Raw genomic sequence first — 13,851 nt, forward strand, 5'->3', positions numbered from 1 at the left:
GATATGGTTGGTACCGATGGATTCCTGAGGTTTTCTAGTTTCATGATACCAGTATCTTCACTGTAACTTTAAAACTGAGCCCGCTACAATGCATTATTATCGTGTGACTTTGACAGCCCTCCTTTAAAGACATCAGTTTCTACTCTGTGATGTGTTCAAGTGCGACAAACACAATTCCTGTGCAGATCAATCCTACGTAATGCTGCGAGAACTTGGCAGGCAAACAATATGATGTATGTGAGAATGAAAAGACAGTTACTGCAGCTGCCATGGTAACTCTGTGGCTCCTAAATCAGTGTGTTTACATTTAGTGATCATTTGAATGGGTAATAATGTGAATGGATTTATTAGAGATATCCTGTCGTGTCAGCTCTAATAGACTTCCTGTATGCGCTGTGCCAACGAAACACCCACATGCTCTTGACAGTGATTCATCGTTTTTATTTTAAACACATGCATCATGTGTTCTTGTAAATTCAGCTGTTATAAGTTTGTGTGTGTACATACAGAGGCCGTCCTCCTCGGCTCCTAGCTGTAAACCAGCTCAGTGTTTTTTCCCAGAGGCTCCCTCGGGCCTCCCAGCATTAGAGCCTCGGTGCTGGGGCAGATGGCATGGACAGTACCCCCCCCAACCCCCCTTTCCTAAAAATACTTGTAAAATACTGTGTGTCTAGGTAGGAGTTGGGTTCTGAAACCTCACACAACGCTTTGACAGATCAAAGAGCAGGGAACGAGGAAGAGGAAACCTGATCTGAGTGGTCAGTGTTCAGACAGCACTCTGTCATTAACTTTCATTATGATATGTCATTTTTAATGGTGCATGCTGACTAAAGGGTAATCTCTACACCGCCAGCTAGTGTTGTCATGATACTGGAATTTCAAACTTCGATACAATACTTTGAAAAATATCGAAATTCAATCAAATATGAACATTGACACAACATTGAGGGCATACAGGGTTTTTACCACGGCCAGCATTTTTTGAAGCGTTTTAGACGTCCATCACTCGTCTGTTGTATTTAACAGATGCGACACTGTGGTGGGTGCAATAGTGTTAGGCTACATAAATCAAATGGGACTAATACGCGAGGAGAGGAGTCGAGGAAAGGAATCGAGGAAAGGAATGAAGGAGGTACAAACTCAGGAATGGGAAAGGCCTTTGTTCACGCAGCAAGAAAAGGTGTGTTTTATTTGGGTCACTTACTCACCGGTTATTACATTAAATCAGTGCTTAAGGTAAATAGATGCAATATGTTTGTTATTTAGTCCGCGCCAAGAAACAATGATCTAAATCCTAAACATGAGCTATAATGACGTCATCCTTCATTTTGTTACTTTTTTGTACTGCCCTCCCCTGGCCGCAGACACACCAGCAGCTTCTTCTCTGCTGCAGCTGCTGATTTCTGTCCTTTCTTCTGCTTTATAAGGACTTTTTCATGTGACTTTTGGTCTTACTCTGTAATGCAACTTGAAATGTAGCGATGCACAATACTTGAGATAAAAAAAAAAGGCCCAAGTAGAAGTGAAATGACTTTTAATAAATACTCAAAGTACCAGTACATATAAATGCCTTGTAAAGAATCTCTTACTTCATTTAAAGTAAGCATTTTGAAGTTTGGGTGCAGAATATTTGTGGTTTAAGTTGACGACACTGCGCGGTGGTGTACATGTACGTATAGCACGTTGGCCGGTCCTGGGCTGACATTTTGACTCTCAACCATATCTTTTTACCTACTCTTCTTGCTATGTCAAATATGCGTCCTGGGAGGAGTGAAGGGAAAAAGCAAATGTTTGAAATCTGATCGGAGCGGTCGGGCTGTGTTGCATTTGCAGATATTGGATTTGAATAGCATTTCAAACCACCTTGGGAATATGTTTTAAATCCGGTCAGAAAGGATTGGATTTGATCATTTCTTTTCTTCTTCTGTTTCTGTTGAGACTTATTTGTAACAAAATGTGTTTGGTATTAGATTGTGAAAAAGTCTGATTTCATCTGTCTGTCTGAGGACAACATGTAGGGCATTAGTAGCTGGTGAGTTGTCTCTAGGGATGCACCGATACCAGTATTGGGTATCATGTCTGATCCTGTGATCATGTACTCTTAAAACTACTCCGATACAACCGCACGATACCACTTTACGGTAACATGACGTTAACAGACGAGATTAGTGCCATGCATGCAGGGCTGCTGTGGTTGAAGTGCCGCCCAGCTGCAACGGTAACCCAAACACTGTATATACTGATCTGTAGCTGTTTGGTAAGATAGTAAAGAAGTCAAACATGAGGTAAGAGGAGGTGGAGAAAGAGACGTCCCTGGAGAGAGAGCAGCTAAAGGAATGTAGGCTCGGGCTCGGTTGACCCTGGAGGTCAGCAGCAAATGGTGAGAGGAGTGGGAGGGTGAGAAAGCTGTTCCTTTCTTTCAGCCTGAGGATTCACAGCTCCGCAGCACCACACCGCAGAGCAGCGTTCGCCAACACACCTTACATAAATTGATGACAAAGCAATCAATTACACCGCAGCTATTTACCTGCTTTGTCACGGTGGCGAGAAATCTTGTAATAAGTTAGTTCCGGATGGGTGGAGTTGGTAAACAAATCAGATCTAAGAGCAAATCTGAAATCCATTTTGTCACTGTTCTCATGTGTGGTATGCAGTTGAGCTGTCCAGATAGTTTAGCTCTGCCAACCTGCCGTCACGAATCCATTTCTGTTCTCTTACATTAGCTGTCGTGGCCAGAAAGCACAGAGAGAGAAAGGCAAACACAGTCTCGGCTGCTGCCCACTCACTTTCTCCACCAACACTACATTGCGCTTCAAAAAAAAGAAAAGCTCTCTGACCTTTTTTCATCATCGTTTTCCACTCCACATCAAAGTGATATTTCTTTCAATCAGTTCTCTCATGTCCATCCTTACTTTACCTCCAGTCTTCATGTTTGTACCAATATTCTTTGCCTGTGGATTTGTTGTTTGCTCGTGATTGCACCAGAGGGATGTTATGAAGCCTTTTCTGCCTCTTGTTGGCTCGGAGCTGAGAGCTCTCACAGTAGATGCAGATTATCCGACATACTGTCCAGCAGCCTCAGTGATGAGACCCGACCTCAGTGAACCAGACGGCACATCTACAGAACACCAGAAGCTCCAGACTTGTATACAGGTTTTGACAGATTATGTACGTCCGTCCGGTCCATTCTCGTCAACGGAATATCTCAGGAACACCACGAGGGAATTTCTTCAAATTTGGCACAAACGTCCACTTGAACTCAAAGATGAACTCATTCGATTTTGGAGGTCAAAGGTCACTGTGACCTCACAAAACGCGATTTTGGCCACAACTCAAGAATATGTTAATTAATCAATATTAATATTGTATTTATTAATTAGGGCTGCCAATCGATTCAAATATTAAATAGCGATTAATCGCATGATTGTCCATAGTTAATCGTGATTAAGCCAAAAAATGGTATCAGTTCAAATTGTACCTTAAAGGGAGATGTGTCAAGTATTTAATACTCTTATCAACATGGGATATATAAATATGATGCTTTATGCAAATGTATGTATATATTTATTAGTGGAAATCAATTATCAACACAAAACAATGACAGATATTGTCCAGAAACCCTCACAGATTCTGCATTTAGCAGCAATTTTTACGAATTGTGAGAATTTCAGACAAATGTCTAACAGGATAAAATGATGAAGTGATGACATTTGGGACAGACATGGATGTAAACTGCAACTTGACTGGTTGGTGGAGGCGTACAACCACGAGGCGGTAATTCTAGTTTATAGATTTTTCCTAAATATACCCTAATATCATTGGTTTTCAACTTTAGCGTGTGTTGTCTCCTCGTGGATCTTTTTACCTCATGGACAGTTTAAGCTGGAGCGGGTCTGGACTTGTTTTCCAGCATGTATTCCAATATTCCATTTTAGTTGTAGTGATGTGTGTATGGATGCATTTGAGTCTGCAAGATGTGGCTACAAATGAATGATCTTGTGGTACATAAACATGTGATTGCTCTGATGGTTACATGTGGTTCAGGTCCAACATAAAAAAAACTGGCCAAACTGGTTCTGACAACAGAACAACCAACACTAATCCCCTCATTTGTGTAAGCATTGCATTTTTAAATGTGTGATTAAGACTTTGCTCCGTCTTCCATTCATATTGAACGAACTGCATTTTTTGTGTTCTTATCTTACTTACAAACTCTCGGCTTTTGTAGTGTCTCTCATAGGGATGTCCATAATTAACCGTTTAACCGTTAACCGTCATTAAAGGGACTATTTGTAACTTTCAGAAATGCTTGTTAACAGCGACACCTGTGGCCGTGAAATCAACAAAAGTCAGCGTCGGGCTCGCGCTTACTCGCTCTAAATATACCTGAACGAGCATCGCTCAAAACAGTGAGGCGACACATGTCAGCTAAAACCACAATATCACTCTATATTTCAGCTGCTTGGCAGTAATGTTAGCTGACCAGACGAAGGTCTCTCCATGAATCAATGCTGATCCTAGTGTTGGCTTTTCCTGCCTAAGTGCAGGCTGAAGCAGCGGGGCTCTGCAGCGTGTCTCCTCTGCTCTCTCCGCCCGCAGCCGGAGAGAGCAGAGGAGACACCGGCACCCGGTCGGTAACGAGAAGACAACGTACTCTCTGAAGAGCTCCGTCACTTCACAAGACACGGGAAACCTCTGTTGGTCTGGAGGAGCTGCAGCATTTATTTCTGCACAAACGTCCCCTGTGCATTCACTAGATATTCTCAGAGCTAAACTAACTCTTCTGCAGTGTGTAGTGAGCGCGCGTTCACGTCTAGAGGTGGAGCAAGACAACGAGGACGCGCGCTCTGTCTGAGGCTCCAGCCACACGCGAGCGCGCATATGCGAACGCGCATGTGTGCCGACCTGCTACATTTATACGCTTAAAAAGTTACAAATAGTTCCTTTAAGCATTTTAACCGATTAACGCTATCGGTTAGAACGGTTAAAAGAAATGTTAATAATTAACTCTAAAGCTGAGCGGCTCAGAGAAGCGGTTGTCACTTTTAGGAGAAAAAGCTGGTCCACCTTAACAGCCCACCTTAAGAGGCGGAGCCGGAGTTACAGGATACAGGAAGTCAGCTCCGGTCTCTGGCTCGCTTGAGCGGAGCGGAGGAGTTGTAGTTTGGTAGCATTTATTCACCGACAAATAAACTGAACACACACTGCTACACCTACGTTCACAGCTAGAACGCCACCAACAACCTCACACTCACCACCAACACACACACACGGTTTGTTGGACACTCGCTAAAGTTACGCCAGGCAGACACACAGCTGACAACCTGCTAAACTAAACTAAATATGCGGTGGAGACTTTTACTGGGAAAGTGGCTGCATGTCCGCGACACTACACGCAGCATCGTAGCTGCTAAGTTAACGCTCCCGGACGGTGAACTGGAGACTCCCGTCAACCAATATCTGTTGTGCTCCTGCAACTGGTACACCGCTGCATGCGAGGCACAAATCTTGTCTGTTAACGGTTAATAATGGGTTAACGAGGGTCGGTTATCGGTTAAGAACATTTTTGAAAATGAGCATCCCTAGTCTGTCACACTTGTTCAGTTCCTTCTGTTGTACAATACCTTCAGTGTGTGTATTCCTCACCATCATCAGTTTATTTGTCAGCCGTCTTTGTTGTTGCTTCACCTAAAGACGGTCTTCTCTCCGCTGTCTGTGCTTTTATTGAGTGTGTCTGTATGGTGTTCTATTAGAGCCCAGACTGGATTCAACTGAGGACTGCTTTTGTTTCACACAGACATACAGACGTAGGCAAAGTTGTTGGTACCCTTCCGTTAAAGAGAGAAAAACCCACAATGGTCACTGAAATAACTTGAAACTGACAAAAGTAATAATAAATAAAAATTTACTGAAAATGAACTAATGAAAATCAGACATTGTTTTTGAATTGTGGTTCAACAGAATCATTTTAAAAAACAAACTAATGAAACACACCTGGACAAAAAATGATGGTATCCCTAGAAAAGATGTAAAATAATTTGACCATAGGGACATGTTAAACTAAGGTGTGTCCTGTAAATAGCATCACAGGTATCTTCAAACTTGTAATCAGTCAGTCTGCCTATTTAAAGGGTGAAAAGTAGTCACTGTGCTGTTTGGTATCATGGTGTGTACCACACTGAACATGGACCACAGAAAGCTAAGGAGAGAGTTGTCTCAGGAGATCAGAAAGAACATTATAGAAAAGCATGTTAAAGGTAAAGGCTATAAGACCATCTCCAAGCAGCCTGATGTTCCTGTGACTACAGCTGCACATATTATTCAGAAGTTTAAGGTCCACGGGAATGTAGCCAACCTCCCTGGACGTGGCCGCAAGAGGAAAATTGATGACATATTGAAGAGACGGATAATACGAATGGTAACCAAAGAGCCCAGAACAACTTCCAAAGAGATTAGAGGTGAACTCCAAGGTCAAGGTACATCAGTGTCAGATTGCACCATCCGTCACTGTTTGAGCCAAAGTGGACTTAATGGAAGACAACCGAGGAGGACACCAAATCATAAAAAAGCGAGACTGGAATTTGCCAAAATGCATATTGACAAGCCACAAAGCTTCTGGGAGAATGTCCTTTGGACAGATGAGACAAAACTGGAGCTTTTTGGCAAGTCACATCAGCTCTATGTTCACAGACGCAAAAATGAAGCATCCAAAGAAAAGAACACTGTACCTAATGTGAAACATGGAGGAGGCTCGGTTATGTTATGGGGCTGCTTTGTTGCATCTGGCACAGGGTGTCTTGAATCTGTGCAGGGTGCAATGAAATTTCAAGACTATCAAGGCATTCTGGAGCGAAATGTGCTGCCCAGTGTCAGAAAGCTTGGTCTCAGTTGCAGGTCATGGGTCCTCAAACAGGATAATGACCCAAAACACAGCTAAAAACACACAAGAATGGCTAAGAACAAAACATTGGACTATTCTGAAGTGGCCTTCTATGAGCCCTGATCTAAATCCTATTGAACATCTGTGGAAGGAGCTGAAACATGCAGTCTGGAGAAGGCACCCTTCAAACCTGAGACAGCTGGAGCAGTTTGCTCACGAGGAGTGGGCCAAAATACCTGTCGACAGGTGCAGAAGTCTCATTGAGAGTTACAGAAATCACTTGATTGCAGTGATTGCCTCAAAAGGTTGTGCAACAAAATATTAAGTTAAGGGTACTATCATTTTTGTATAGGCCAGTTTCATTAGTTTGTTTTTTTAAATGATTCTGCTGAACCATAATTCAAAAACAATATCTGATTTTCATTAGTTAATAAATAAAAATTCACTGAAAATTATTACTTTTGTCAGTTTCAAGTTATTTCAGTGACCATTGTGGGTTTTTCTTTCTTTAACGGAAGGGTACCAACGATTTTGCCTACGTCTGTATCACTAGACTAGAAGTTATTGAGATACCTTTCAGTTTCTCTTTGAGCTTCCCGTCTCAACATGCCTCCTCTGCTCTCCAATTCTCTTTCAAGCTTCACTTGTTCTCTTTAGTTTTCTCTCTGCATGTCACCCTCTTCTTTGTCTCTTTTTCTTTCTGCCCTCTGTTATATGTTTGGGAATCTAGTTTGAAATTGCACCCTCTTGACCTGCTCGGTGTTTGGTCGTCAGTGAGATGAAAAGCGATGCGCTGGTCTTGTCAAATGGTCTTTTCAAAGTCACGCAGTACTTGCTGAACATGTTACAGCTGCCAGACAGTTTTACACCACATCTCTGGAAAGCATAACAGTCATTTCTCCTTTGGTCTGTCTTTTTCTGTGTCTTTGTGGCGTCCTCCATCTCTCTCTGAGTCTCTGTATCTAGCTCTCCTGCCTGGCTGCAGCCTGTGAACCCCTGCTGTCCACTTCACTAACTGTCTCTGCATTATGTATCAGTGAGCTGCAGCTCAAACACTTTGCTCCTGATTAGCTTTGAGTTTTTCTCTTATCACCCTGGAAACACCAAACTGCACAGCGGAGGACGAGCATGAGTGGGGTATTTCTGTGTAGTGGGTAACAATGCAACGCATGTTTTAAGCTTGGGTAATGTGACATTTTTGTCATGCACCAGGATACTGAGAGGCCATGACAACACTTTTCACAAAAAATCTCGATACACAGGAGTATCGCAATATTATGTTTGTGTTACTGCATCGTTTCTCCGAAACACTGTATCGCTTTTTAATTACCTCTTAAAAATCTGCCGGACCAAGCCACTATTCTGTCTTTCGAAGGTAGTTTAAAAGCTAGAGTGAAGGTACTGGCATCATATGAAACTAGAAAACCTGAGGAATCCTATGGTATCAGTGTCATACTTGCATGTCTCGAAAGAGGCTAAATAACGGCTAGGGCTAAGTGCAGTTGCGAATTGTGTAATGACCCTTTATTTCCCAACTTGGACAATGGATCCAGTAATTAAGTGGGTGTAGATGAAAGTGTGGCAAAAAGGAAGGATCCCTTACACACTGCGTAATAGCTACTTGTAATAATTGTAAGATTGTAAAAATGGTATTTTTAATAGATATTGTAGCAATTATGACATTAGTATTGTAATTTGTAAAACTCACGTTTGGTGTTTTGGGTTATCATTTCGTGAGATGTAACAGTTTCACAACAGTAGAGTTTCCCATGCCTGCACTCGATGACGGAGGTAATGATCACTGGTTGAAGTCTAAATCAGATGAGAAAATCATGTGAGGACCATCACAACAACCCAAATCATGTGAGGATAACAATGTGTGATCTTGTGCAGCTGTCGCGTGGCTAGTAATAGGGAAATGTGGTTTGGTCACATCTAGTGTGCCAATGTGTGCTGACAAAGCATGCAAACTCAGAGTAGGAGTGATTGGCACACACTGTCATCAAATTGAGTAAAAACGCGAAGAAGATTGGCAAATAGATGTGGATAATTTTCACACATTCTTATCTCTGGTATTCATTTTGAAAAAATAAAAAGTACCTTGGCTGATTCAGTAAAAACACATTGATCCTTTCCTGGCTTTGGCGGTTATAGAGCATCACACTTCCAACTCAATAACCAACACCACACCACCCACTGCATTATTCCCTCGGGGGACCCCTCCCAGCTGCCAAATCACTTGAATCCCATTTGAGTTTAATTGATGACCGGCCGTGTGCGGGAAGCTGCCGAGTGAATAACGCGATGCGGAAACCGTCTTAATGGTCTCCCATCGCCGCTCATCATGCACTCAGTCCAATAGGAGCCATAGAGAAAACCATTAGCCCACTGGAAGACTTATGGACATCCCACCAATACATCTATAAACAATGAGGCTTTGAGGAGGGCTACAGGTCACAGCTGAGCTTATTGATCAGCCCTCTCACTGCTGCTGATCACCTCGTAAATATCCCACTAAACTATAGTATGGAGACCTCAAGCCATCTTGTGTTGATGGTCGGATGGAGATTAAGTCCAGTTTGTGTTGATGTTGAGCTGATGAAGTATGGTTATCACAACTGTAGTAGAGGTTTATGCTCTGCTAAGCTCGGGGTTGGAACCCCAAATGAGCTTCAGGTTTGTGGCAATTGGGGCAGTAATGTGTTTCATTAATCATTGAGAGATGTAATCTCTCATTCTTTTTGAAGTGGCGTATGCTTTTGTTAGCTGTTAGCCGTGTTCAGTTGAAGCAGGGTTTCTCCATCCTCTTCTGATGAAGGGAAAGAGACAGCTTTGAGATGACCTAAAGCTGTGTGGATTTATTTTTCCCACTTAGTATTAAAAAATAAAACTCACCAAAACCGTCTTGGTTAGTCTTTCCACTGTTCCAACAATCAATAAAAAGGTCGAAATATACCCTTAATTCACTAAGTTAGATGTGAAATATTAGGGGTGTCACGATTCTCCAAATCCACGATCCGATTTGACTTTCGATTAAAACGTGTCATTGGTAGACTATGTGATGTGAGACTGTGGCAAAAACAAGCACTTTTAGAGGATGTAAACTGAAAGGTTGCCCCAAATGACTACATTACAGCTTGTTTAACGGCTGGCGGCTGCAACGTTCTCCCTCAATACTGGACCAATTTCAAAAAGTGTTATCCCCATTAGTCACTTAGACACAAAAACGTGAGAAAATAAGGTCCAAGTTGAAAAATAACAAAGTTATCCTTTAAATTATCAAAGTAAAATAACAAAAGTCGCCCAAAAAAAACAAAAACCAAAGCAATGAGCTGAAAGATGCTAAAATAACTGATAGAATCTTTGTGAATCCATTACTACGAGTAACCCGTTTCCCATTATATAAAGTCATTTGATCAATTGTTGACATACAAATATTGATTATTACAGCTTTAAACAAATATTACAAAGTGTGTTGTAATCTACTGGCTGAATGGAAATAACACTGGTGAGTAGGGCTGTCGCAAGCAACCGCCACAACCGCCACAACCGCCACAACCGCCACAACCGCCACAACCGCCACAACCGCCACAACCGCTATGTACATGTTTTTTGTAGATGTTTTTTTCTTTTTTAACATTCTTGTAATGGGAGTGCTGAAATAGTCTGGTGACCTGTCCAGGGTGTACCTTGCCTTCGCCCAATGTCAGCTGGGATTTGCTCCAGCCCCCCCGCGACGCTGAATAGGATAAGCGGTTACAGATGATGGATGGATGGATGGATGGATGGATGGATGGGTGCGCCGCATTTTTACACTTTGCTACAGACAGCAGCAGCGTGACGAGTTGCTGAGCATCTATGGAGTTACTTATGATGTTTTTTTCTGGTCGCCAAGAGTTGAAAAATGTTCGACTTTGGATAAAACTCTACAAAGACCAACCATCACATCCTACATGTAGCTACAAGTGCTGGACAACAACAACAACTATGGAGGAGAAATGAATACACATAGACCGGCGGGTCCATCCTCTCTCCCTACGTCCTTCAGCCTTCCCTTCATCCAGAGCAAGTACTCTACCTTGTGGCGACATTTTGATATTCCGTATCATAGCAACCAGATGCAACCAAAGCTGAAAAAACACTGTGCCTCATTCTTTGTTTTGCATTTAACAATAAAGAAGTGTTTAATTTGTTTTAAAACTATCATCTTTATCATTTAAAAAGCAACAATATAGCTAATAGCCTAACAATAAAACTTATTTTTATAGCACTAAAATCAGGATAAATTAAGTAATTTGCAATAATACTGCATATTGCGCTGTTGAGCCAATCATTATCACCGCAGAGGAAATTCCTTCAGCGCGACTGCCCTATCGGTGAGGAAAATGAAAAGAATCTGGCAGGAATGCAGAACATGCAAACAGGCCAAGGTACACAGGTGTAACTGAGAACTTTAATAAGGACTCTATTGTCTTTAGGTGAGCCACTTCCAGGGCCTTGCTATGTGCATGAAGCAGTGTAATGAGCGTCTCTTTGCCATGCTGCTGCTGTGTCCGCCATGACTCACCTCTCTGTGTCTGCATCCTTTGAGCTAAAGTGTCTGCTGTGCTCAGAGACTAATGGCCAGTGTGTGTCTATTATTATTATATCCCGACGCTGTGCGCGTGTGTCGAAGACTTTATTATACGCGTGTGCATGTGTTGGTACGGACCTTGTGGAGAGGATGCAGAGCAGGAGAGGACAACACAGGAGGCCAGGATGTGACTCAGCGGACAGAGATTAAAGATACACCACCCACTATTCATTTAGCCATGTTTTATTCTAGTGGTGTGTAAAAATGTGTGTGGCTGTGTGACTGCATGTACACGCCAATCCAGCAAGCTTCCAGTTGAGCAGAGTGTGGGCACCGGTGCATTGGCGTGTTGAAGGACAATGGTGCAAATTGGAGGCGGATCTAATCAGAATCTGACTTTCTGAATTCAAACTGCGGAGGAGCAGGGTGTTCTCCATGACAAAAATCGCCCGTCCCTGAAGACATTTTTGTGTCTTTGTGAGTCACTTCACTCCCCGTCACCCTGCTTTTCCCTCTATGCACTGATCATCCAGAGCTTATGGTCTGCATGTTTCTATTCTTTATTATTAACACGGCTCTACTCAGCCAGCCGCAGCTGAAATTTGACATTCAAATGCTCTTTTCTTCTGTTCTGTGAGTTCAAATGTCTCTCAGAACTGTCCAGTCCCCGGAGGAATTAATTGCATGATTGTCCATAATTAATCTCAATTTTTTTATCTGTTCTAAATGTACCGTAAAGGGAGATTTGTCAAGTATTTAATACTCTTATCAACATGGGAGTGGGCAAATGTGCTGCTTTATGCAAATGTATGTAAATATTTATTATTGGAAATAATTTATCAACACAAAACAATGACAGATATTGTCCAGAAACCCTCACAGGTACTACATTTAGCATAAAACAATATGCTCCAATCATAACATGGCAAACTGCAGCCCAACAGGCAACAACAGCTGTCAGTGTGCTGACTTGACTATGACTTGCCCCAAACTGCATGTGATTATCATAAAGTGGGCATGTCTGTAAAGGGGAGACTCGTGGGTACCCATAGAACCCATTTACATTCACTGATCTGGAGGTCAGAGGTCAAGGGACCCCTTTGAAAATGGCCATGACAGTTTTTCCTCGCCAAAATTTAGTGTAAATTTCGAGCGTTATTTAGCCTCCTTCCGGACAAGCTAGTATGACATGATTGGTACCGATGGATTCCTCAGGTTTTCTAGTTTCATATGATATCAGTATCTTTCAGCTTTAAATCTGAGCCATCTACAACCTAAAAATCGCAAGTTGTGTTAATGCGTTATTTTCACGTTAACTTTGACAGCCCTAGTGGCATCCTTCATTCTGAGAAGTTGCCACTGAGTGTACTGTATGTAGTGGAGAGTGGGATGTTAGTCACAATTATTCCTGTTTTGATATGAGAAAGAATTGAGCAGTAGCTTTTGCTGCTTCTGAATAGGGTGACTGATGAATTGTAAGTAATGAGCTGTTTAGTCAGTGAGCTTGATGTAGATGCGCCGTTCTTCATTCCTGTAAACAATATTTGCTGTCGATACAGCAAATGTGCCGAGGGCTCCTTGTTCTGATAACGGCAGTTAAAATGATTTGTCTGCACAGTCTCATAATTATTAAGTCTTTATTTTAAAAAGCCTAAAGTGGCTTCAATTAAAGAGTGACTTCCTCCAATTATGTACTCGGCAGATTGTGATATCAGTCTTCACGTCCCCTGCTCTCGTTAGTGCAGAATAGAAAGTCTTTATGTCACAACACTGAGACGTAGCTGCTCGGTCAGCTGCTACCCAGCATCCTTCACTCCAAATTCTCTCCCTTTGTCAGTCAACTCCACTGTCCTTCACTTTGGCCCTGATTGCTAGTGATGGCGGGGACCTGCACCGCTCACTCTGCACTAATTAGTAGGGCAGCTGTCTGTATAGATCATTAGTGTCCCCCTCAGTCTTCAACTAATGTATCCCCTGTCCCCCCTTCTCTCTCTAATGGCCTGTTCTCCTCTCACGCTTTCTCTCCTAAGTCAGTGTGGGATATCTGTATCAGAGACCTGACCAGCAGTGGCCTTTTATTAGGCTCATTCTATTACATGATTTCTGTCTCACTGTCCATCTTTAAATGTAATTGCACTTAACCCTGAAATAATAATAATAAATCAAATGAAATGGCAGGTAGCCACTTCTTGTTAGGAGGATCCAAATATGATGTGAGGAAGATTTCATTACCTTTTCAATGAGGGTAACCAAACACACATCTAGGAAATGAATTAAATGACAAGTCAGCTTGTGTGGTGCTGACGCTCGAAGTCTGTTTGTTTTTCAGTTTTATTTCACCAGCACCACGCTGGAATAAATGAACATCTTTGATGCCGGTCCTTTTTTATTCTAAAGG

General features: G+C 42.2%; 1 protein-coding gene across 8 annotated transcripts in view; it reads left to right on the forward strand.

Annotated features, from left to right (window-relative positions):
- The window catches only part of rptor (regulatory associated protein of MTOR, complex 1), a 270,013-nt gene that overhangs the window by 35,101 nt on the left and 221,061 nt on the right, over positions 1 to 13,851 (forward strand). Inside the window, exon 1 of one of the 8 annotated variants that reach the window (XM_074631016.1) lies at positions 245 to 1,180. The exons of the other annotated variants lie outside the window; for them this stretch is intronic. Coding sequence (XP_074487117.1) covers positions 1,073 to 1,180 — 108 coding nt within the window. The 5' untranslated portion in view covers positions 245 to 1,072. Of the gene's footprint in view, positions 1 to 244; positions 1,181 to 13,851 lie in introns of those variants that run through there. 8 annotated transcript variants of the gene reach the window in all.

The sequence above is a fragment of the Sebastes fasciatus genome, chromosome 3 (assembly GCF_043250625.1).
Source record: "Sebastes fasciatus isolate fSebFas1 chromosome 3, fSebFas1.pri, whole genome shotgun sequence".
Lineage (NCBI taxonomy): Eukaryota > Metazoa > Chordata > Actinopteri > Perciformes > Sebastidae > Sebastes > Sebastes fasciatus.